The 23,729-nt window shown below is 42.9% G+C and overlaps 1 protein-coding gene across 1 annotated transcript in view; it reads left to right on the top strand.

Annotated features, from left to right (window-relative positions):
- LOC137634809 (uncharacterized) overlaps positions 1 to 23,729 on the top strand; it is a 59,433-nt gene that overhangs the window by 19,798 nt on the left and 15,906 nt on the right. Inside the window, exons 3-6 of the mRNA XM_068367361.1 lie at positions 20,198 to 20,273; positions 20,616 to 20,817; positions 21,582 to 22,105; positions 22,908 to 23,024. Of these exons, the coding sequence (XP_068223462.1) occupies positions 20,198 to 20,273; positions 20,616 to 20,817; positions 21,582 to 22,105; positions 22,908 to 23,024 (919 nt within the window). The remainder of the gene's footprint in view (positions 1 to 20,197; positions 20,274 to 20,615; positions 20,818 to 21,581; positions 22,106 to 22,907; positions 23,025 to 23,729) is intronic.

The raw sequence follows: 23,729 nt of genomic DNA, 5'->3' as shown, positions 1-23,729 counted from the left end.
TAAGGCAGTAAAAAAAAAGTTTTCCATTGAAATACAGGTCTTTGGGATGAATTTTTCTCTAGATTTTACCAAATTTGGTTCATTTTTGAACATCTTTAATTGCCTTTTTTTATCAATAACTATATTTAACTACTGACACGATAGACATAAGCTACGAGCACTTAACCAGTGGATAATTATATAGAAATTGTTGATCCCTCTAGTGATGTAATTTTACTAGTTGATGTGTTAACTTAATTCAGGAGCCAAATAAATACCGATGATACAAATCAATTATTTATTCCTGAATTAATTTATTTATAATACCAAGTGTTACCTTCACGGTTGACAAATGACGACTCCCCATATAAGAAAAGGCGGGAGGCGAAAACCATTACAGTAGACAGATGTAAACAACTTAACAGTGGTAATTATTATATGTAAACAACTGGTCGTTTGACTGTTCAACTGTTGAACGACAATCATAACAAGATGTGGATAGAACTCTAGTATACTTCAGTCGGCCTCTTCCATTGAGTCTGATAAGATCATTGTTATTATTATTATTACAAGCTGGGCTATAACCCTAGTTGGGAAAGCAAGATGCTGTAAGCCCAAGGGCTCCAGCAGGGAAAAATAGCCCAGCGAGGAAAGGAAACAAGGAAATAAACTACGAGAGAAGAATAAACAATGAAAATAAAATATTTCAAGAACAATGACAACATTAAATTGGATCCTTCACATATATATAAACTATAAAAACTTAAGAAATAAGAGGAAGAGAAACAAGACTGAGTAGTTTGCCCGAGTGTAGCCTCAAGCAAGAGAACTCTAATCCAAGACAGTGGAAAGCCATGGTACAGAGGCTATGGAAAGAAGAATCAGAAGGGTTTCTTCCTATTAAACTTTAGCATTCTCTTTTTAATTCCGTTTTCCCCTTGCTATTTATTCTTACATTTTCGAACATCTTATCTTGTATTTCAAGGTGATTTTTTAAATTGTTTTTTACACGATTTTTTAATTTTGCCGTTAGAGCTTTATCAGAAACGTAACCCCTTCAATCATTCCTAAAACATTATATCTTGGGTGTTGATATGATAATTCAAAAACAGTCCCTTATCAGCCGAAATATCAAATTACAGTGAACCCTCGCTACTTCGCGGTTCGACCATCGCGGATTCACCACTTCGCGGATTTTTTCCATAACCCATATATACAGTAATATATATATATATATGTATGCATGTATTTATGTATATATGTAGGTATGTATATGTGTATACTAATAAAATATATATATATATACACACACACACACACACACACACATATATATATATATATATATATATATATATATATATATATATATATATATATATATATATATATATATATATATCTATATATCTAAAGTAGGAAGATGTGATGTAGTTATAAGGGAAAAGTATGGGAAATATGTCTGGGTAATAAGCAAAGCTCTACCTCCAGTTTGTTTCTACATTATGATCAGAGATAAATGTAAACAAAACATTGGTTGCCATTTTTTATCGTGCTTTTTAGCATGTTTAGGAAATGCATGATATAAAATCACCTTTAATATTTGTGCCTGTTTTAGTTTAGGGTACTGTAGTACATGCATTAAGTGTTCTGTACATTAAAGGGTAGTTTGTTAACAGTACTACGTACAAGGGAAGGTTTTAAAAGTCTGAATATACATGTTGAATAAATAGGTAAATATGGTGTCACTACTTCGCGGGTTTTCACCTATCGCGGCCGCGACTGGAACCTATCTACCGCAATAAACGAGGGTTCACTGTACAACATAGTGTAGGTGTGCGTAAGTCTTTAAATCAATTGAAGGTATAATAAAGTTTATAACAAAGCATATAATTATACTCGGTAGTTTTCAATATTAAACTTAGCCGGTGATTATATAAGCTGCAGCTCTGCTGCCCGACAGAAAAACTCTACACTCAAAATCCGCCAGCGATCGCTATGCAGGTAGGGGGGTGTACTTCAACAGCGCCATCTGTCGTGCAGGTACTCAGTACTCAATGTAAACACAGAACTCAATTTTCTCTCTGTCGTGCCACCGGCAAGACCTACTAAATTCGCTGTTGCTTACTGGATTGGTTTTCACATATTTTGGTGAAGTACACATTTCTAGTTTTGAGCTTTCGCTTTGCAGACGTTATCTTCAATACATCCTTGCATTCTTTTGTTGATATCGGATTATTTGTTGACGACTTTGGATAGTTTTTTGAATTCCCCTTTGACTAATTCAATATGGCTGACCCTTCTCAAGTCCCTAAATTCAGGAAGTGTAATGCTAGGGACTGTTCAAGGCGTCTTCCGAAGGCCTCTATCGATCCTCACACCGTTTGTTCCAATTGTCGGGATAAAACCTGTCAATTGGAAGATCGATGTGAGGAATGCGTTGGGCTTTCGGAATTCGATTTTATCGAATTCCAGAAATATACACGTAGGCTAGAGAGAGATAGAGTCAGGAGAAGTTCATCTCGCTCCGTTGAATTTTCCTCTCCTCATGCCCCACAACCTATTCCTTCCCCTGTAGTGGTTGCTCCTGATCCCCCTTCTAGCACTCAACAACCTTCGATGGCAGATATGATGCGTGCCATTCAGGCTCTGGGTGAGAGAGTCGAGTCCTTGGCTAGTGACCGTAACCAGCTCATGGCAGACGTCAAAGAGCTGAAGTGCAAGAGTGCAGTGGGTAGTGACAAAGTGAGTGTTAGTGTTGTGGATAGTGTTGCGCTTGAGGGTTCGTCTGTTCGTGCCTGTCGTCCTCCCAGTCCGGGACCTCTTGCAAGCTCCCAAGCCCAGGGGAGAAGCAATGTCGTACGACCAAAGGGTTCGAGAGGCTTTAATCAGCGAACAGACGTTCCCTCCGTGGTTTCGGGCGTATCTACCCAAGATCGCCCCACCCACACGAAGATGAGAGAGCCCATTTATTCCTCGTCTGCGGAAGAGGTTTCTCGTAAGAAACCATGGACCAAGGTCTCGCGGCCTCTTAAGCGCAAGTCGGTCCCTTCCGCGCAAGTCCAACGGCCCAGTTGTAGCCACTGGGTCAGTTCGGACTCGCTGCAGTCTTCCGACGACTGCTCACCTCCTAAGAGAGGCAAAGTGGTACCGCATCAGGCAGTAACACCGTCTGTTGCCGCACCTGCTCCTGTAGACCCTAAGTGGTCTTTGCTGCAGTCCATGCAGTCACAGTTAACGTCATTGATGCAGGACTTTCGTGCGGAGAAGGTTGACGCTGCACCAACCTCTAGCCTACAACCTCCCACGGTTGTGCGTCCAGTGGACGCTGAGGCTACCTTCTCCCGCACTCCAGCTGTGAGAGTCCCGCCACCCATGCGTTCCAGTGTACCCTGCCAGCCGCATTGTTGACGTTCAGCGACACACGGAACCTTCCGTTGACGTTCGCGAGGTACAACAACAGCCTAAGTTGTTTTGTTTTGACGCGGTGCGTCAACCTCCGCAACCCAGTGTGGCTACCTCTACTCGCCCACAACAGACTAGACAGTCTGGAGTAGACGCTTTGCGTCCCCGCGCTGCTATGGTTGTTGCCAGTTCACAGACTGGGCAACAGTTCCATGACGTTGCGTCCGTTTCAGTCACGCGTGCACCCGTGCTGCCGGACTCAGCTGACCAGCCGATTCCTACTCCTTTGCCGCTTCCTCCTCAGTTTTCAGATGATGACGACGCTGCACACATTGACGACCCACATACGGACATCGACGAACCCAAGACCACGCAACCCTCCTTGGACTTTAGAAAAGTTCTTGCTCTGTTCAAGGAGATGTATCCTGATCAGTTTGTGTCTGCGGCTCCACGCTCACCTCCGTCAGAGTTTGCTTTAGGCACGCAGTCATCAGCGCCTGCCTTTACGAAACTCGTCCTCGCCCGCTCGTCCAAGAGAGCTTTACGAGTTTTAGGAGATTGGATGCAGTCCAAAAAGAACCTTGGGAAGACAGCATTTACGTTTCCCCCTGCGAGACTCTCTTCCAGATCGAGCGTCTGGTATGCCACGGGAGAAGTTCTCGGCTTGGGAGTTCCTGCCTCTGCCCAGGGCGACTTCTCAAGTCTAGTAGACTCTCCCCGCAGGCTAGCCATGAGACGCTCTTAAGATATGTTGGTCTCCTTCAGACTTAGACCATCTGTTGAAAGGAGTGTTTAGAGCCTTCGAGGTCTTTTAACTTTTTGGACTGGTGTCTGGGAGCTTTGAGCAGGAAGATCTCCCCTTCTGACAAGGAAGCTTCCTTGCTCATTATGTCCTGCATGGACAAGGCCATACGTGACGGATCCAGTGAGCTTGCGGCTTCGTTCGTATCCGGGGTCCTCAAGAAACGGGAAAACCTTTGCTCTTTCCTGTCAGCTGGAGTAACACCGTGTCAGAGATCGGAACTTCTTTTTGCTCCTCTCTCAAAGTGCCTTTTCCCAGAGGACTTGATAAAGGAGATTGCTGCCTCCTTGATTCAGAAAGACACCCATGACTTGGTTGCGTCCTCGGCCCGCAAAGCCACCCCTTTGCCTACCTTGTCTAGACCCAGGATGGACACTCCAGCGTCCAGATTCATTCCGCCCTTTCGTGGCAGAGCCTCCAGCAGAGGAGGTGCTCGTGCCGAAGGGAGACGGGGGAAGAAGAAAGGTACCAAGTCCTTTAAAGGCAGAGTCTGACTGCCACCTTCTTCAGACAGCAGTGGGAGCCAGACTCAAGAACTTCTGGCAGACCTGGGAGAAAAGGGGCGCAGATGCACAATCTGTGAAGTTGCTCAGAGAAGGGTACAAGATCCCGTTTTGTTCGCAAACCCCCTCTAGCAACGTCTCCCATCGATCTCTCTCCCAGGTACAGAGAGGAAGACAAGAGACTAGCTTTGAAGCAGGAGGTGTCTCTCTTACTAGAAAAGGGAGCGGTAGTCAAAGTCCGGGACCATCAATCCCCGGGCTTCTACAACCGTCTCTTCTTAGTGGTAAAGAAGACAGGAGGGTGGAGGCCGGTGCTAGACGTCAGTGCGCTGAATGTCTTTGTCACAAAGCAGACGTTCGCCATGGAGACCTCAAAGTCCGTTCTAGCAGCGGTCAGGAAGGAAGACTGGATGGTCTCTTTAGACCTAAGGGACACATACTTTCACGTCCCCATCCACCCAGAATCCCAACCTTTTCTGAGATTCGTTTACGAAAAGGTTGTCTACCAATTTCAAGCCCTGTGCTTTGGCCTAAGCACAGCTCCTCTTGTGTTTACGAGGCTGATGAGGAATATTGCCAAATTCCTGCATTTAGCGGATATCAGAGCCTCCCTCTATTTGGACGACTGGCTTCTAAGAGCTTCTTCCAGTCGTCGCTGTCTGGAGAATCTAAAGTGGACTCTGGATCTGATCAAGGAATTGGGTCTCCTGGTCAATATGGAAAAGTCACAACTGGTCCCATCCCAAACTATAGTGTACTTAGGGATGGAGATTCACAGTCAAGCTTTTCGGGCTTTTCCGTCGGCCCCCAGAACAAGTCAAGCCCAAGGATGCATCCAGAACATGCTAAAGAAGGAACGATGTTCAGTCAGACAGTGGATGAGTCTGATAGGGACGCTTTCATCCCCCTGGAAACAGTTCGTTTCGTTCGGGAGACTACACCTCCGTCCCCTTCAATTTCACCTAGCTGTTTACTGGAAAAAGGACAAGACGCTAGAAGCGGTCTCGATCCCCATTTCCGAGGAGATGAAGTCATCACTGACTTGGTGGAAGGAGAAATATCAACCTCAGAGAGGGTCTGCCCCTAGCTGTTCAGACCCCCAACCACGTTCTCTTCTCGGACGCATCGGACACGGGCTGGGGTGCGACATTAGACGGTCGGGAATGCTCGGGAACTTGGAACTCGAATCAAAGAACGTTACATATCAACTGCAAGGAGCTACTGGCAGTTCATCCTGGCCTTGAAAAGCTTCAAGTCCCTCCTTCAAGGCAAAGTGGTGGAGGTGAACTCAGACAACACCACGGCCTTGGCGTACATCTCCAAGCAGGAGGGACCCATTCTATGATGTTGTACGAGGATCGCAAGGGACCTCCTCTCCTGGTCAAGAGATCTAAACCTTTCTCTAGTAACGAGGTTCATTCAAGGCAACATGATGTCATGGCGGATTGCTTCAGTCGGAGGGGTCAAATCATTCCAACAGAATGGACCCTACACAAGGATGTGTGCAAGAGACTATGGGCCACTTGGGGCCAACCTACCATAGATCTCTTTGCAACCTCGATGACCAAGAGGCTCCCAATATATTGCTCACCAATCCCGGACCCAGCAGCAGTTCATATAGATGCCTTTCTACTGGATTGGTCCCATCTAGACCTTTATGCATTCCCCCGTTCAAGATTGTCAACAAGGTACTGCAGAAGTTCGCCTCTCACGAAGGGACAAGGTTGACGTTAGTTGGCTCCCTCTGGCCGCGAGAGAATGGTTCACCGAGGTACTTCAATGGCTGGTGGACGTTCCCAGAACTCTTCCTCTAAGAGTGGACCTTCTACGTCAGCCACACGTAAAGAAGGTACACCCAGGCTCCACGCTCTTTGTCTGACTGCCTTCAGACTATCGAAAGACTCTCTAGAGCTAGAGGCTTTTCGAAGGAGGCAGCCAGGGCGATTGCTAGAGCAAGGAGGACATCCACTCTTAGAGTCTACCAGTCGAAGTGGGAAGTCTTCCGAAACTGGTGCAAGTCCGGTATCAGTATCCTCGACCAGTACCTCTGTAACCCAAATAGCTGACTTCCTATTATACCTGAGGAAGGAAAGATCTCTTTCAGCTCCCACTATCAAAGGTTACAGAAGCATGTTGGCAGCAGTCTTCCGTCACAGAGGCGTTAGATCTTTCCAACAACAAAGATCTACAGGACCTCCTTAAGTCTTTTGAGACCACGAAGGAGCGTCGTTTGGCTACACCTGGTTGGAATTAGGACGTGGTACTAAGATTCCTTATGTCAGAAAGGTTCGAGCCACTACAATCAGCCTCCTTTAAAGATCTCACTTTAAAGACTTTTCCTGGTTTGCTTAGCAACAGCTAAAAAGAGTCAGTGAGATTCACGCCTTCAGCGAGGAACATCGGATTTTCATCTGAAACGGCTACATGTTCTTTACAGCTTGGTTTTCTAGCCAAAAACGAGCTACCTTCTCGTCCTTGGCCGAAATCGTTCGATATTCCAAGCCTTTCAAATATGGTCGGAAATGAACTAGAAAGAGTCTTATGCCCTGTTAGAGCTCTTAAGTTCTATTTAAGACGAACTAAACCTTTACGAGGACAGTCAGAAGCTTTATGGTGTTTCTATTAAGAAACCTTCTTTGCCTATGTCAAAGAATGCAGTTTCCTATTATATCAGACTGTTGATACGAGAAGCTCATTCCCATCTGAGTGAGGAAGACCCATGCTTTGCTGAAGGTAAGGACACATGAAGTTAGAGCTGTCCGCTACTTCAGTGGCCTTTAAACAAAATAGATCTCTGCAGAGTATAATGGACGCAACCTATTGAGAAGCAAGTCAGTGTTCGCGTCTTTTTTATCGTAAAGATGTCCAGTCTCTTTACGAGAACTGCTACACCCTGGGACCATTCGTAGCAGCGAGTGCAGTAGTGGGTGAGGGCTCAACCACTACATTCCCCTAATTCCATAACCTTTTTTAATCTTTCTCTTGAAATGTTTTTTTATTGTTGTTTTTGGGTTGTCCGGAAGGCTAAGAAGCCTTTCGCATCCTGGTTGAATTGGCGGTGGTCAAATTCTTTTCTTGAGAAGCGCCCTAGATTAGATGTTTTGAAGAGGTCCTGTAGTATGGGTTGCAACCCTTGATACTTCAGCTCCTAGGAGTCGTCTCAGCATCCTAAGAGGATCGCGAGGCTCAGTAAGGAAGACGTACTTAAAAAAGGCAGAGTAATTGTTCAAGTCGACTTCCTTACCAGGTACTTATTTATTTTATGTTTTGTTATTTTGAATAACTGCTAAAATGAAATACAAAATCCTTAGCTCATAATAATGTAAACTGTTAATGCTGGTCTCTACCCACCCCCCTGGGTGTGAATCAGCTTATATAATCACCGGCTAAGTTTAATATTGAAATAATGTTATTTTAATTATAAAATAAATTTTTGAATATACTTACCCCGGTGATTATATATTAAAGGACCCTCCCTTCCTCCCCAATAGAGACCCAGTGGACCGAGGAGAAAATTGAGTTCTGTGTTTACATTGAGTACTGAGTACCTGCACGACAGATGGCGCTGTTGAAGTACACCCCCTACCTGCATAGCGATCGCTGGCGGATTTTGAGCGTAGAGTTTTCTGTCGGGCAGCAGAGCTGCTTATATAATCACCGGGTAAGTATATTCAAAAATTTATTTTATTATAAAAATAACATATTATCCATTTGATAAACTAGAAAACGTGATTTTTAATTTTGATGAATCAGGGTAAGAGCCATCTTTTTCTTGTGCTTTGTAATTTTTTTCCAAGGGGGAGAGGTTCATTTCTGTGACTAAGCCAAAAGGAACTTATTTATGTTGAATGTAGGGGACCAGAATGAATCGCTTTAAAATTGTTTTTAACCCTATTAGTGTTCTGGTTTTTCTCGGCTGAAGTTCCGTGCAAAGGGATTACTACATATATTCCCGTATTTAGTTCGTTGCTAGAAGTTAACCCTTTTACCCCCCAAAGGACGTACTGGTACGTTTCACAAAAGCCAACCCTTTACCCCCATGTACGTACCAGTACGTCCTTGCAAAAAAATGCTATAAAAATTTTTTTTTTCAGATATTTGATAATTTTTTTTTTTTTTTTTTTTTTTTTTAGAAAATTCAGGCATTTAACAAGAGAATGAGACCAACCTGACCTTTCTATGACAAAAATTAAGGCTGTAGAGCAATTTAAAAGATATATACTGCAAAATGTGCTGGGGAAAAAAATAACCCCCTGGGGGTTAAGGGTTGGAAATTTCCAAATAGCCTGGGGTGTAAAAGGGTTAATGTCATGCCATGTGGACATGTATATTGGAGCCGAGATTGGAGGAATAGTAAGGCAAGCATCTTTCTTCCTTAACCTCAGCTACCAACTAGGTGTCTAGGTACCTATCAACAGCTGGTTGGACTGGTTCAGCTACAAGTATGAATCAGACTTTAAACATTGTGTAGGTCCGGTCATCATTCAGTCATCGAGCCAATCACGGTGCACATTCGTGGAGACCCTTTTGTATTTCTTACTTCCCATTTTGATTTTTACCTCTTTAATGTGTTTAGCTACAATATAAAAGCTCCCTCAGTTGTACAAATTATACAATTCTTGGAGGTTGCCATATTTTATTGAGACCAGAAAAGCAAAATACAAAGATCGTTGCTGTGAACTCGTGGCAAGATTTCAGGATCCCAGATGAATGTTGGAAATTGGGTTGAGACCAAAGACAGTAGAGAATGTAAGATAAAGGTCCACATTTTATTTCTCTTCACGGGCCTCTAAACAAGAGGAAAATTAAGGTGGTATTAGTCCCTGTGATTTAAAAGGAAATTTGTATGATATCCTTTAACGAAATAGGATTTTTATTGCCCTCATTATAACTCAGAAATGAACTTAGTTCTAGATTCAGAGTAATATTTCACGCTTAACCTACCCAGTTTCACCCCTAACCTAAATACTCGAGTTGTAACCCCGGCGTAATCTACATCAATCAGTAACGGCTAGCATTCTGTTGATTTTAGCATCAGCTAAACTCCTAAATTAATTAAAAGCATATCGATCAAATTTGGCTTTGGGTAACAATTTGAACTTGTCTGTTTTACCTTTTTCCGGACCAAAAATTATTTTAAGATTAAGTGTGCCTCAGATTTATCACTTATCTTCACTTAAACTGGATGAAGACAGTTTCAGTAGAGAATAGTTCTTTGTCCAGTTAGAACAGTTAAGTTGTACTTGGACAAACGAGAAGTTATAGAGGTATTGGTAGTGCCCCTAATTTGTTCCGTTGGTTAAGGTCCCTAATTGCCCACTAACCTAAAATGCTCGGACATTCTTTGTTAAGAATTCGGTCACAGAAGTGTACGAAGTAATGGTATCGCAAGATCTGTCGATGACCCTCATAGCTCTAGTATGGCAGCATGCAGAATGGTTTCCAGACCCTCCACATCTACTCACTGAGGTGCCATGGGACTCCCTCCATTTTCCGATCTACTAAACAACCACACGCAAAGATCTACCAGTGTCTTAGCTAAGTTTTCGGAGAGTGGCTTTTTGCAGGCAAGGGCTAAAATGCTTGAGAGTGTAGGAATATGATATTAGTGGTGCATATACTTTCCTGATTTGTTGTAAAAATCTATGAAAAAGTTTTTGCAGCAGTTCAATGATGTACCAAGTCGGTGTTTGAAAAACATCATCTTGAAAAGGCAATCAACATTACAGTACTGTATTTTTTAATATATAAATAAACAATCTGGAATCCTGTATTTCAAACTCGAGTTTAAATTTTATCAAAGTAAGCTAGACAAGTAGCCTAGACCAGGTTAGTAGCCCTTAATCTTGCTGCATTAGTTGTACTAAACTTTATCCCTCTCTTTCTTTCAATTGTGCCCCACCTCCAACAGTGGGAGAGTCAGCAATCTCAGGGGAGATTCATAGAAATAGGCAGAATTTTAACAATAAAATTTCTTATTTTATACATACCTGATATTCATGTACATGCCGATCCTCCTCCCAACTGACTAACAATATCAAGAGGTGGGATAATGTCATCTTCAAAACTGAAGACTATTCTACCTGCAGTGACACTGAAACCAGAGCTCCGTAAAGAGGGCTCTATTCATGTGTGAAGAGCATATATGTTTTTTAAGTGAAAGAAAATAGGAAAATTTTAAAGTATACAAAGAAGAAATTTTATTAAATTCCATTACTCAGGTTGTAAGAGTTATTGGCAGGCATAACAACTTTTTTATGTGTTCCATTTATTGGAATCCAGTTATTCCATTATCTAACCTTATTTTGATGGAGAAAAATTCCAGTTTGTAAAATTCCTTATGTAGATGTCAATATCTGTCACTGTTGTTCAGTTAGTTCTTTATGCATTTTGCACGAGATTTTTCATGATTCTGACAATCCTTTCAACCTTACATGATTTGTCAATGTTCTCAGAAGGAACCTTTTTAGGCTAATGCTAATCGGTATGATTTTTAAACACCAAATTTAGGCCAAATAAGGGCATATACATTATGTAACCTCCCGAAGAATATTCAATACTTCCACTGCCTTCCCTATTATGGCAGAGTTAAAACAATAAAGCTAGGGAGCATTCAGTTGAAGGAGAAATGGTACAAGGTTTTAAACATCCAAAGGATCAAGGAGGACTTGGTTTCAAATCTAATACACATCCATTGATACAAGAAATTATTGTCCTTCAATTCCAACTCGACTTAGAACTGATGATCCTTAGCTTAACCTATTCCATATCATGTCTTACTTTAGATTCCTTGTGCAAGTACTGTCACAATTATGTTTATAGAACTGTCGCCTGTGTTTCATCTCCACCTAATCAAATGGACCAGTACATACATTGAAGCTTCAGCAAGACAAGTTCCTTGATATCCTTTTGGATGAGCCAAGATATGGTGCCACAGGCTATTAGAGCTGTGAAACTGGTATACAGATTATCTCTCAATCTCTAAGCACTGAGAATGGGTGCTGTTGGATTCATAAGATTTCTCATTCCTATTCCTATTTGATGTAGTTCCAATAGGCCCTGCTGCTTCCGCCGGTCTCCTTGGTGACTGCTGAGGTAACAGCAGTAGGGGATTCAGTATATGAAGCTTCATTTGTAGTGGATAACGGGGTAGGGTAGGCTGTGGCACCCTAGGAGTACCAGCCAAACTTGGCTGAATCCCTCATTAGGCTTGGAGGACCTAAGAGAAGAAACAGCCCCCTTTTAGCAAATCCCAAAATTGGGTGAAGTGTCTTGGTAGAGAGATTCTTTATCTTTAGGTGACATTCCTCAAATTAACCTTTTCTGTTTCACTTTGGTGCAGGTGGAGCTCTTCCATAGCCGTATTGCCGACACACTTTTACCAACATTTTTGTCCTCCCAGTCTTGGAGGGGGTTTTTCCTTCATCTCTGTTATTCGGGTGTTTGGTGTCTTCTATGGAACTTTATTGAGTAGTGTTTTAGGAAGAGGCTCCTGGTATGCATCAAAGTTTTCACCCAAGCCCTTTTGGCTGTTTACTGGCCTCAAGGATCTGTTCCCTTATCCAAGCAAATTGTTTTATTTTCAGCCATGCATCCAATTCCATCTGTGGACAGATTCATTTAGAAATACCAGCTAATCAGATAGACAAGACAGATCTTTCATGACAGAGGCGAGAGTGTGGTGATATAGACAACAGTGAGAGCTATGTTAGTTACAGGAGCTGTGCCAGTGATAGGGACCACACCATTGAGTCTTTATGTGGACACATTCTGGAACCACAGCATATCTTTTCATCTTTTCTGCCTTCAAGGTTCTTTTCTTTTTTAATGCTTCAATTGGAGAATAGGGAACTACGTCCTGGACTTTCTATCTTCATGAACTTTAAAGTCTCCCCAAGATACAAGACAATATCAATTTCTTAGAGTTTCTGATTCTCCAAACCTTCATTCTAAATCTCATAGGAAAGACATTTAGATTTTCAATATTAAACTTACCCGATAATCATGTAGCTGTCAACTCCGTTGCCCGACAGAATTCTATGGAGGGATACGCCAGCTATCACAATACTAGAAGGGGGTGTATTTACCAGCGCCACCTGTGGCCAGGTACTCAAGTACTTCTTGTTGACACCTCCTCAATTATTCCTCTGTCGTGCTTCCGGCAAGACGTTCTGGGATACGCTTATGTTCTTGGAGTATTTTCACGACTTTGGTGAAGTATTTCTCTTTGATTTCGGCTGTCGCTTTACTGGAAACTTCTATATTAGCTTAGTTAGCTTTTGGAATTAATTTGATTAATTATGGTGACGAGAGAGTTTGAACTCTCGTTCACCTTTCAATGGCCGACCCTTCCCTTAGACGGAAGTGTTGGTGTCTAAGAGAGTATAGACTCTCTTTCTTAATTTTGCTTAACGAAAGTTATAGATTTATTTTATATCTCTCCGCCTCTTATAGGCCTCTTCGATTAACTTCCTTTTATTATAAACTCATTAAAATTAATTTTTATATTTGTTTATATTCGACCTTCCTAATAGTAGGCGGTCTTTTACCGAAGTTAATAAACTTTGAGCCCGTCATTTCGGTTTTACCTGTTAACATATTATGCTATTTCCGCCACAGAGTTTGAAAGATTTTCTTTGACAGTCTCGTACTGTTTTCAAAGTTGAACTAACGTATTGTTTTGTCTCTGCAGTTGTTGACGTTCAGAACGTTCAACTTGCACTCTATCGTTACGATAGAGAAAGAATGTTCACGGTTTCACGTTGCAGTAAGAGTAACCGTGTCTAGCGTTTTGTTCATTCTTTCTTTACTTAATGGTTTTGATCCTAATAAAGGAACTTTTCAGTTTTTTCCTTTAACAATAATATGTTTTAACGATATATATGTTTGGGCTCTTCTCTCAGGTTCTAAGTCAAGAGAGAGAGAGAGAGAGAGAGAGATAGAGACGGAGGGAGAAAGAGGATAAACGTTTCATTCAAGCCTGCCAGGCGTACGAGTAACGTCGTTATCGTTTTTGCTCTTCTCCCTAGTCTCTTTAGGGGAAGAAACTAAACGTTTCTAGAGTGATCTAGTGTTTAGTCTCTTTCCAACCACTGAATTATCTTTCATTAGATTTTTCTGTTACATTGTAATTCTGTTTTCGCAATTACTAACTTTGAGAAAGGATAGAATTGCGTATTTCAGGTACAAACCACTTAAAGTTTCGAGTTCAGTGAAATAAGTGCAAACAGAAATCAAAGTGATAAGTGATTAGTGCGTGAGGGTACTTTTGTGCGCGCCAGTCGTCCTCCCAGTCCGGGACCTCTTGCAAGCTCCCAAGCCCAGGGGAGAAGCAATGTCGAAGGGCATAAGGGTTCAGCAGGCCTTGATCGGCGCACAGAAGTATTCTCGGTGGTTGTGGGCGTGTCTTACCGAGACCGTCACTCCCACCCGCAGACGATTGAGCCCTTATTTTGCTCGTCTGCAGAAGAGATTAGGGGAGAAAATAAAGGCAGAGTAACGCTGGTCTCAGGTCTCAAGACCTCTTAAACGTTAAGTCCAGACCTATGCCAGACGTACGAAGTTAAAGTTCACAACCCGAATGCAGTCATTGGGTTAGCTCTGACTCTCCTCAGTCATCAGTTGATTACACTCCGCCTAAGAGGAGTAAGGTTCTGCCACAACAGATCTCTGCTGTTAAGGCTTTACCTCAGCAGAACTTAGTGTCTGCCGACCCCAAGTTAACTCTACTGCAGTCCATACAGTCACAACTTTCGGTCTTGATGCGTGAGTGTCGGGCTGAGAGTGTTGCGCCTCCGCCTACACTCCCCCCCGCCTATGATCGCTCCGCCTGATCACAGTACCACCTGCCAGGCGTACGATGTTGTGAACTCTACTACAGTCCATGCAAGCACAGCTTTCGGACTTGATGCGTGAGTGTCGGGCTGAGAGTGTTGCTCCTCCGCCTCCGCCTACACTCCCTCCACCTACACTCGCTCCGCCGGATCGCAGTACCATCTGCCAGGCGTACGATGTTGTGGACTCTACTACAGTCCATGCAAGCACAGCTTTCGGACTTGATGCGTGAGTGTCGGGCTGAGAGTGTTGCTCCTCCGCCTCCGCCTACACTCCCTCCACCTACATTCGCTCCGCCTGATCGCAGTACCACCTGCCAGCAGTTCCACCTGCCAGGCGTACGATGTTGAGCCACGTGCTGAGTTTGCTGTTCCCTGTGGTGTTCAGCCTCCGCCTTCCTTAAGGCAACCTTTACATTGGGATCAGGAGGATTATACCTCTCTTCCTCCGCCTCCACTTGCTGCTCCACCAGTGATGCAACACTCGGTTGAGGTACAACAACCTCTCCCGTCCATGAGTCAGTCTCCTCAGCTCTCGCTGCAGCGAGCTCAACCCTCCACAAGGCAAGCACCACAACACCTTAGCCTTGCGCCTCAGGAGCCTCAGCTTGCGAGACATTTACCTTGTTCTGCGCAGCCTCTTCCTCATCGCGCTCCGCTCACACCACAGGAACTGGAACTTGCTACTCCGCTTCCGCCAACCGCTCAGCAAGCGCACCCTTGGGTTCAACCACTCATGCTAGGAGTCAGCCTCCTCCACCCATGCGCCTTCCTTCTGCTTGTCTTTTATTCAGCCTTTGCAGACTGAGCCTCAGGTGTTCCCTCATCGGAGTCTTGAAGAGGAAACCACAACTATTGTTGTTCCAGCTCGTTCTGACTCTGCTGTTCAGCATACCTTACCTCCATTTTCATACCATGGTTTAAACCCCATGCAAGCATGCATAAAGCACTCTAGCACTGGTCATGGAATTTCTGAGAAATGTTAAACGCCATGCACACGCTCTGCTTTCCTTACAGCAGGCTCTGCTTACAGCAGGCTCTGCTTACTACATGCTCAGCATACAGCATGCTCTGCATTCAGCATGCTCTGCATACAACATGCTCTGCATACAGCATGCTCTGCATTCAGCATGCTCTGCATACAACATGCTCTACATACAGCATGCTCTGCATACAGCATACTCTGCATACATCATGCTCTGCATACCTTACCGCATGCTTCTCAACACATCTTGGGTTGTTGCCAACTCACTAGACTGTCAAGCAGTTTCATAACGTTGCCTTCTAGTCTGCTGCTTTTGCACCAGTGAACCCTCACTCAGGGAACTTAGCTTTTCTAGGATAAGGTCCCTGTAGATGAGAAAGTTCTTTTCTCCCTCCTTCTGATATTCCCTTGAGGACTCTGTCATTTGGAGGGAGCCTTTAGCTGCATAATCTCTTATGGACTTTTATTTAAGCATAACATGCTTACAGGGAAGGTAATGGTTCCACTTCAGCCGCTAATCCCGTCTGTTACCACACCTGCTCCCATAGACCTTGAGCTGTGTTGCATGACATGCAGTCCAAGCTTAGTCCTTGTTAGAGGATTTTTTGTTTACGGAGTCAATGTGTCACGGGGAAGACGTTCAACAACCAACAGAAGGGACTTGTTGTGACGCAGTGCGGCAACCTCAGCAACCCGTTAAGGAGTTGTCTGTACGACCCAGACAGTCTAGACAGATTCGGGTTGTCACTGTACTTCCTCGCTTGCCCATGATTGACAGTTTACAGACTGTGCAGCAGTATCATGATCTTGTGTCCGGCTCCGTCAGACGACTGGCTTTTAAGAGCTCCCACAAGTCGTCGCTGTCTGGAGATTTTCAAATGGACTATGGATCTGACCAAGGAACTGGGCCTCCTGGTCAATTTTGAGGAGTCTCAGCTCGTTCCATCCCAGACCATTGTCTCCTTGGGTATGGATCTTCAGAGTCGAGCTTTTCGGACTTGTCCGTCGGCCCCAAGGATCTTCCAAGCCCTAGAATGCATCCAGAGCATGCTGAGAAGGAACCGATGCTTAGTCAGGCAGTGGATGAGTCTAACAGGGACACTTTCATCGCTGGCCCTGTTCATCGAGTTAGGGAGACTCCACCTCCGCCCCCTTCACTGGATAAAGGACATGACGCTAGAGACGGGCTCAGTTCCTGTTTCCGAAGAGATGAGGTCTACTCTAACGTGGTGGAAGAACAGCATTATTCTCAAGGAAGGTCTACCATTGGCTGTTCAGACCCCCGACCACCGTCTCTTCTCGGACGCATCGGACACGGGCTGGGGTGCGACACTGGACGGACAGGAATGCTCGGGAACATGGAATCAGGAGCAAAGGACACTTCACATCTATTGCAAGGAGTTGTTGGCAGTTCATCTGGCCTTGATAAACTTCAAGTCCCTCCAGCTTAACAAGGTGGTGGAGGTGAACTCCGACTACACCACAGCCTTGGCTTACATCTCCAAGCAGGGAGGGACTCATTCGAGGAAGTTGTTCGAGATCGCAAGGGACCTCCTCATTTGGTCAAAAGATCGAAAGCTCACGCTGGTAACGAGGCTCATTCAGGGCGATATGAATGTCATGGCAGATCGCCTCAGCCGGAAGGGTCAGGTCTTCCCCACAGAGTGGACCCTTCACAAGAATGTTTGCAGCAGACTTTGGTCCCTGTGGGGTCAGCCAACCATAGATCTATTCGCTACCTCGATGACCAAGAGGCTCCTCTTGTATTGTTCTCCGATTCCAGACCCAGCAGCAGTTCGCGTGGATGCCTTTCTGCTGGATTGGTCCCATCTCGACCTGTATGCATTCCCGCCGTTCAAGATTGTCAACAGGGTACTTCAGAAGTTCGCCTCTCACAAAGGGACACGGCTACGTTGGTTGCTCCCCTCTGGCCCGCGAGAGAATGGTTCACCGAGGTACTGCAATGACTGGTCGACGTTCCCAGGACTCTTCCTCCTAGAGTGGACCTTCTGCGTCAACCTCACGTAAAGAAGGTTCACCCAAACCTCCACGCTCTTCGTCTGACTGCCTTCAGACTATCGAAAGACTCTCAAGAGCTAGAGGCTTTTCGAAGGAGGCAGCCAGAGCGATTGCCAGAGCAAGGACGACATCCACTCTCAGAGTCTATCAGTCTTAATGGGAAGTCTTCCGAAGCTGGTGCAAGGCCAATGCAGTTTCCTCAACCAGTACCACTGTAACCCAGATTGCTGACTTCCTGTTACATCTAAGGAACGTAAGATCCCTATCAGCTCCTACGATCAAGGGTTACAGAAGTATGTTGGCAGCGGTTTTCCGCCACAGAGGCTTGGATCTTTCCTCCAACAAAGATCTACAGGACCTCCTTAGGTCTTTTGAGACCTCAAAGGAACGTCGGTTGTCCACTCCAGGCTGGAATCTAGACGTGGTCCTAAGGTTCCTAATGTCATCAGGATTTGAACCGCTCCAATCAGCCTCTTTTAAGGACCTCACATTAAAACTCTTTTCCTCGTGTGCTTAGCAACAGGTAAAAGAGTAAGTGAGATCCACGCCTTCAGCAGGAACATAGGTTTCACATCTGAAACGGCTACATGTTCCTTGCAGCTCGGTTTTTTGGCTAAAAACGAGCTTCCTTCCCGTCCTTGGCCTAAGTCGTTCGAGATCCCAAGCCTGTCCAACATGGTGGGGAACGAACTGGAGAGAGTACTTTGCCCAGTTAGAGCTCTTAAGTACTATCTAAGAAGGTCAAAACCATTACGAGGACAATCAGAAGCCTTATGGTGTGCTATCAAGAAGCCTTCTCTACCAATGTCGTAAGAACTCAGTTTCTTACTACATCAGGCTTCTGATTAGAGAAGCAAATTCTCATCTGAAGGAAGAAGACCTTGCTTTGCTGAAGGTAAGGACACATGAAGTGAGAGCTGTGGCTACTTCAGTGGCCTTCAAACAGAACCGTTCTATGCAGAGTGTTATGGATGCAACCTATTGGAGAAGCAAGTCAGTGTTCGCATCATTCTATCTCAAAGATGTCCAGTCTCTTTACGAGTACTGCTACACCCTGGGTCCATTCGTAGCAACGAATGCAGTAGTAGGCGAGGGCTCAGCCACTACATTCCCATAATCCCATAACTTATTAACCTTTCTCTTGAATACTTTTTATGGGTTGTACGGTCGGCTAAGAAGCCTTCCACATCCTTGTTGATTTGGCGGGTGGTCAATTCTTTCTTGAGAAGCGCCAAGGTTAAAGGTTGTGATGAGGTCCTTTAGTATGGGTTGCAGCCCTGTATACTTTAGCACCTTTGAGTTGATTCAGCCTCCCAAGAGGAACGCTGCGCTCAGTAAGGAAGACGATCTTATTAAAGGCAGAGTAACGGTTCAAGTCGACTTCCTTACCAGGTACTTATTATTTCATTGTTATTGTGGATAACTGATTATATGAAATACGGGATACTTAGCTATCCTTTAGTCTTGTACACTGGTTTTTCACCCACCCCCCTGGGTGTGAATCAGCTACATGATTATCGGGTAAGTTTAATATTGAAAAATTTTATTTTTATTAATAAAATAAATTTTTGAATATACTTACCCGATAATCATGATTTAATCGACCCTCCCTTCCTCCCCATAGAGAACCAGTGGACCGAGGAATAATTGAGGAGGTGTCAACAAGAAGTACTTGAGTACCTGGCCACAGGTGGCGCTGGTAAATACACCCCCTTCTAGTATTGTGATAGCTGGCGTATCCCTCTATAGAATTCTGTCGGGCAACGGAGTTGACAGCTACATGATTATCGGGTAAGTATATTCAAAAATTTATTTTATTAATAAAAATAACATATTACGACAGACAGCAGGAAATCTTGTACCAACCACCTGTGTTTACCTTTGTCAGAGCAGAGTATAATAATGTGTACTGTAGGTCATATTGAGGTTTGTTCTAGAAAGGGGACAATATCAGCAGATGGAATCAAGTCCTTCCTCTGAAAAATGATCTCTTCACCTCGTCATATTCAAAGGTTTTTATTTTTTATAACCAGTCTTAACCACAAGACTCCAGTAAATTGCCAAGATTGCCTCTGCCTTGTTCAGAATGGCATACAGACCTTCTATTAGTAGACGACCCAGATGGGAGAGAAAGTCCTTTGCCAATATGTACCAGCTAGACAAGTTTGATATGCCTCCTTTGGGGTCATAAGTTTTGGGGCGACTTCATTCTACTTGCAATAATCATTACCCAATCTGTCGTATCACCCTTCAAGGCTTAGAATTACAAAGTCCTTTCCCATTATTTTTTGATAAATATCATCACCTGTATGTACATACGTACAGGACAGTACATGTAATATGTATATGTAATCCTATTTTGCTTTCGTTGTTTTGCCCTTGTAAGATAATGTCCTGTTTAATTGAAACTGGCTATTTCTCATCTGTAATTCTAAATTGTCTCGTCCACATTCCAATTGGTCTCTTCTAGATTCCAAAAGTGACAGTCAACAGTCAAGCAATTTAGCTCTGTGGTTTCAGCAGCCCGTAACCTCTCTCTCTAAATTGTTATTTAGGATGTATTCTAAGTATTGTGATTTCTGTAGAAATGTAATTTTTTTAAAGCAAGAAGTCCTAGAAACCTTATTATACGAAGACACTATCAATATATCAATCTTTTGTGCAATTGAAGAGCAAACCAACTAGATATATTTCATAAGAGTAAATTTCAGTTAAGTATTGCACCTAGAATTTTAGATAAGCTACATGTAGGTCACTTATTCCTGAAGTTTTCCAAATTTTCACATTGTTTTAGTTCTTAGAACTTTAAGTTCAAAAGTAACAACACTCCTTCCCTCCCAATTCAGCAATCATACGTTTTAAAAGTAATTTCAACCACTGCAACAAGCTTCTCATCTGACCTGTGTCGTAGGGTAACAACTTGAAAAAGAGGTCTTTATGCTTTGAAATTTATAAAATTTTCTTACTAAATACTGGGTACTGTATTTGATTTTGATTTCTTTCAATTAAAATATCCCTCCCACGATTAATAGTTTTATTCCAAAATACAACATAAATACAGTACAACTACATTCGACTTTTTTCCCCAGGTTGAGCGCCTCGTAGCGGAAGTTAGCGCCGTAGCCGAGGTGAGCAACCTCGAAGCGGAAGCTGAAGCAGAAGAAGCCGAGGTACAAGTTGGCCCCGCAGCCCCGTCGGACGACTCTGACATCGTGGTGCTGTCATCCGAAGAGGATGCCCCACGACTTAAGACCAGCTCTGATGCCGATGTTCACACTGAAGCCGAACAAGGTAGGTTGTAAATGTAGGGGCATAGGAAATCATTTGTGGTCAGGTGAAGGGTTTTTGGATTTTGTTAAATTGGGTAGAAAGTCATTTTTATACCTTGGACACTGCTTTGTGGCACAGTTGTACATAGGAGACCCTGGTACACATTGCTACGAAAAAGTGTACCTTTTCAGACCCATACTGCTTGGGGAGTAACCAAACGCTTTATAGAATGCAGATGTGGTGGGCGGGGCTAAGCAATTCCTCGGGAATTCTAGCGTCTAACTGTACGTGTTTTAAATCCACGTTTGTTCCCGCTCGAAATACAAACTCTCGTCATTTGGACAGGTTTTCTCCTTTTCTGTTGGGCTATGGCCAGAAATAAGGAAATCTCAGGATTCTCGTAACATTTATGGTTGCCAGCATCCTGCCTTTTTTAATTTTTTTTCAAGTTACTAATTTATTCTTACCATTGATTGCTCTTTTATTTAATGCTCTGAATTATATTCATATTCTATTAAAATTTTCTATCTAATCATGGTTGTTGGATTTTGGTCTAATTGATGTGTTTTTAAAGAGTAATACTTCACAATTTTTAAAGATATTTTTCCTTTTAAGGAATTTTTGCAGTCTTACAGAAGGGTGTAAGTTCACAGCATATCCTTGTATAGCTTTTAGATATTCTGGGATAAATAAAACTCATATATATTGTTAATAGCATATAGATTATCATATATGTTTTATGTTTGTCATTTATACGTCCTCTAATTACTGTATCTCTTTGCCAGAAATTACAGAAGAGGGAGAATTTCCTCCCGAAGAGGAAGAAGAAGTGGAGGAGGAGGAAGAGGAAGAGGAGGAAGAAATGAAAGATTTAAGTGAAGACACTAAAATGAAAGAGGAATTAGAAGGCTTGGAAGAGGAGGAGGAAATAGAAGAGGAGATGGGGGAAGAGGAGGAAGAGATGGGCGAAGAGGAAGAGGAGGAGAAGGAAAAGATCGTCAAGGTGAAGCAGGAGAAGGAAGACGTGGAGAAAGAAGACGAAGACGACGAGGAAACCAAGTCGTCCGGAGACGAGAGGGAAGGAGAGGAAGAGAAGTCCGGGTCGGATTCCGACGTGGTCATCCTCTCGGACCATTCCGACGATGATGACGCCGAGATAGAGGACACGACGAGCTCCGGGGCCCATATCAACGATGCGTTCAACATCCCCGATGCTCAAGGGCGTGTCCTGGTCAACGTGGGACATCCAGAAGGCGAGGAGGATATCTTCTTGGCGCCACAGCTGGCAAAGCACGTCAAGCCTCACCAGGTAATTAGGGTTTTCAATGGATAAGTTCTCAGTGTTCATGTTTTGAACATTCTTCTATGATTATGACACATCAGTATTAGGTTTCAAGAACTTACTGTATACAGTATACTGTATATTTAATACAGTTCTTTTTTTTTCTTAGAACATTTTAGGAATGTCGTTTTCTGGTATGGCAATACTTAGTTGATGAGCAATCCATTTGAATTATAAACCTTGTGACATTGTTTTATTTAAAGCAGTGGGAACTATAAAATCTCACATATTGTTAGTACCACTCTAGTAGCATCATGAATAGCAGTTTACATCTGCTCAAGATAATCTATTGAAACACGTTTCAAACACGTGATTGGCTCTTTTTAAACCTGTGTTTAATTGGCAAGAAAAAACGGAAAAGGTGGACAGTTAATCACTGCCACTATTCATGCATTCTAACTCTTATATATTGAAATGTAGAATGAAGAGAAATTTGGTTTTTATGTTTCATGTTGCCATACCAGTTGGTTGATTTATCTTATGTTTTATAGGGAATATTTTAATATTTGTGTTTTAAAAGTACCATTCGGACAATTTCCAGATTGTTACGAAATAGTTTGTTTTTGAGATAGATACAAAACAAATTTTTAATTGAATAGGCTGTCATCCATTCATGTTTTATTTCACTTGTTCTTCAGAATATTTTATTTTTTAAAAGGAAGCAAAGAAGATACACATAACATTTTATATATAATAAGCTGCTCTCAATTTCTTCAGGCTATGCATATGTTTTATATTAAAGAATTCATGTAAATGTTCTCTTTGACAGATTGGAGGAATACGGTTTTTGTATGATAACATAGTGGAATCTCTGGAGCAGTTCAAGACATCTAATGGTTTTGGCTGTATCTTAGCTCATTCTATGGGTCTTGGGAAGACTCTGCAGGCAAGTTAACTCTTTTTAATATTCTAATATATTTATCATTAATGATGTATCGTATCTTTTTTAGAGTTTTTATTGTAGTTGGATGGGGGTGTATTTGCACTATTTAGTATGCAATATTTTAAAATATTTGACTTTCATTTTGGTGAGAGCATGGCACCTATTGTATAGGGACACTGGGAAATATTGTTTGTTAGGTCTTGGGTGTTGCTTCTCAAATGCTTTCTCCGTTTCCGATTCCTAAAAAAGGCCAAGAAGCTTACCGACGCCAGTAATGATGACGGACATACCGGTCTTACAAAAAAGGTCTTGTTAAGTTGCTCAAAGTAACTGTTTACAAAAATATCTCTGGTTTCCTAAATTATTTGAAAGGGACTGTTGGCCTGGGAGGTTGAGGGAGAAATTGTTGTTGGAGGAGATAGAGAAAAAGGAGTCTTTTAAAGGTGGAAAGGTGTTAGGGTCTAGTCTCAACTAAGGACATGAAGGTGCCGACAAGTACGCATGTCGACGGCAAAAGGAAACAGTCACACCTGGAGAGATAAAAGGCAAAAACAGAATCAGTCAAGTGGCAGTCAACAAAATTTGGGAGGCAGAGATACAAAAATTAATAGTAACAATAGTGAAGAAAATAAGGATTGTTGGAAGATAATGTAAATTGAAGAATATTGTTAATATTTCTAATTGTTTAATACTTGTACTTTTCTATGT

Source organism: Palaemon carinicauda, chromosome 3, assembly GCF_036898095.1.
Source record: "Palaemon carinicauda isolate YSFRI2023 chromosome 3, ASM3689809v2, whole genome shotgun sequence".
NCBI lineage: Eukaryota > Metazoa > Arthropoda > Malacostraca > Decapoda > Palaemonidae > Palaemon > Palaemon carinicauda.
Note: the sequence above shows the minus strand (reverse complement) of the source record. Positions and strands in the feature narration are given on the sequence as shown.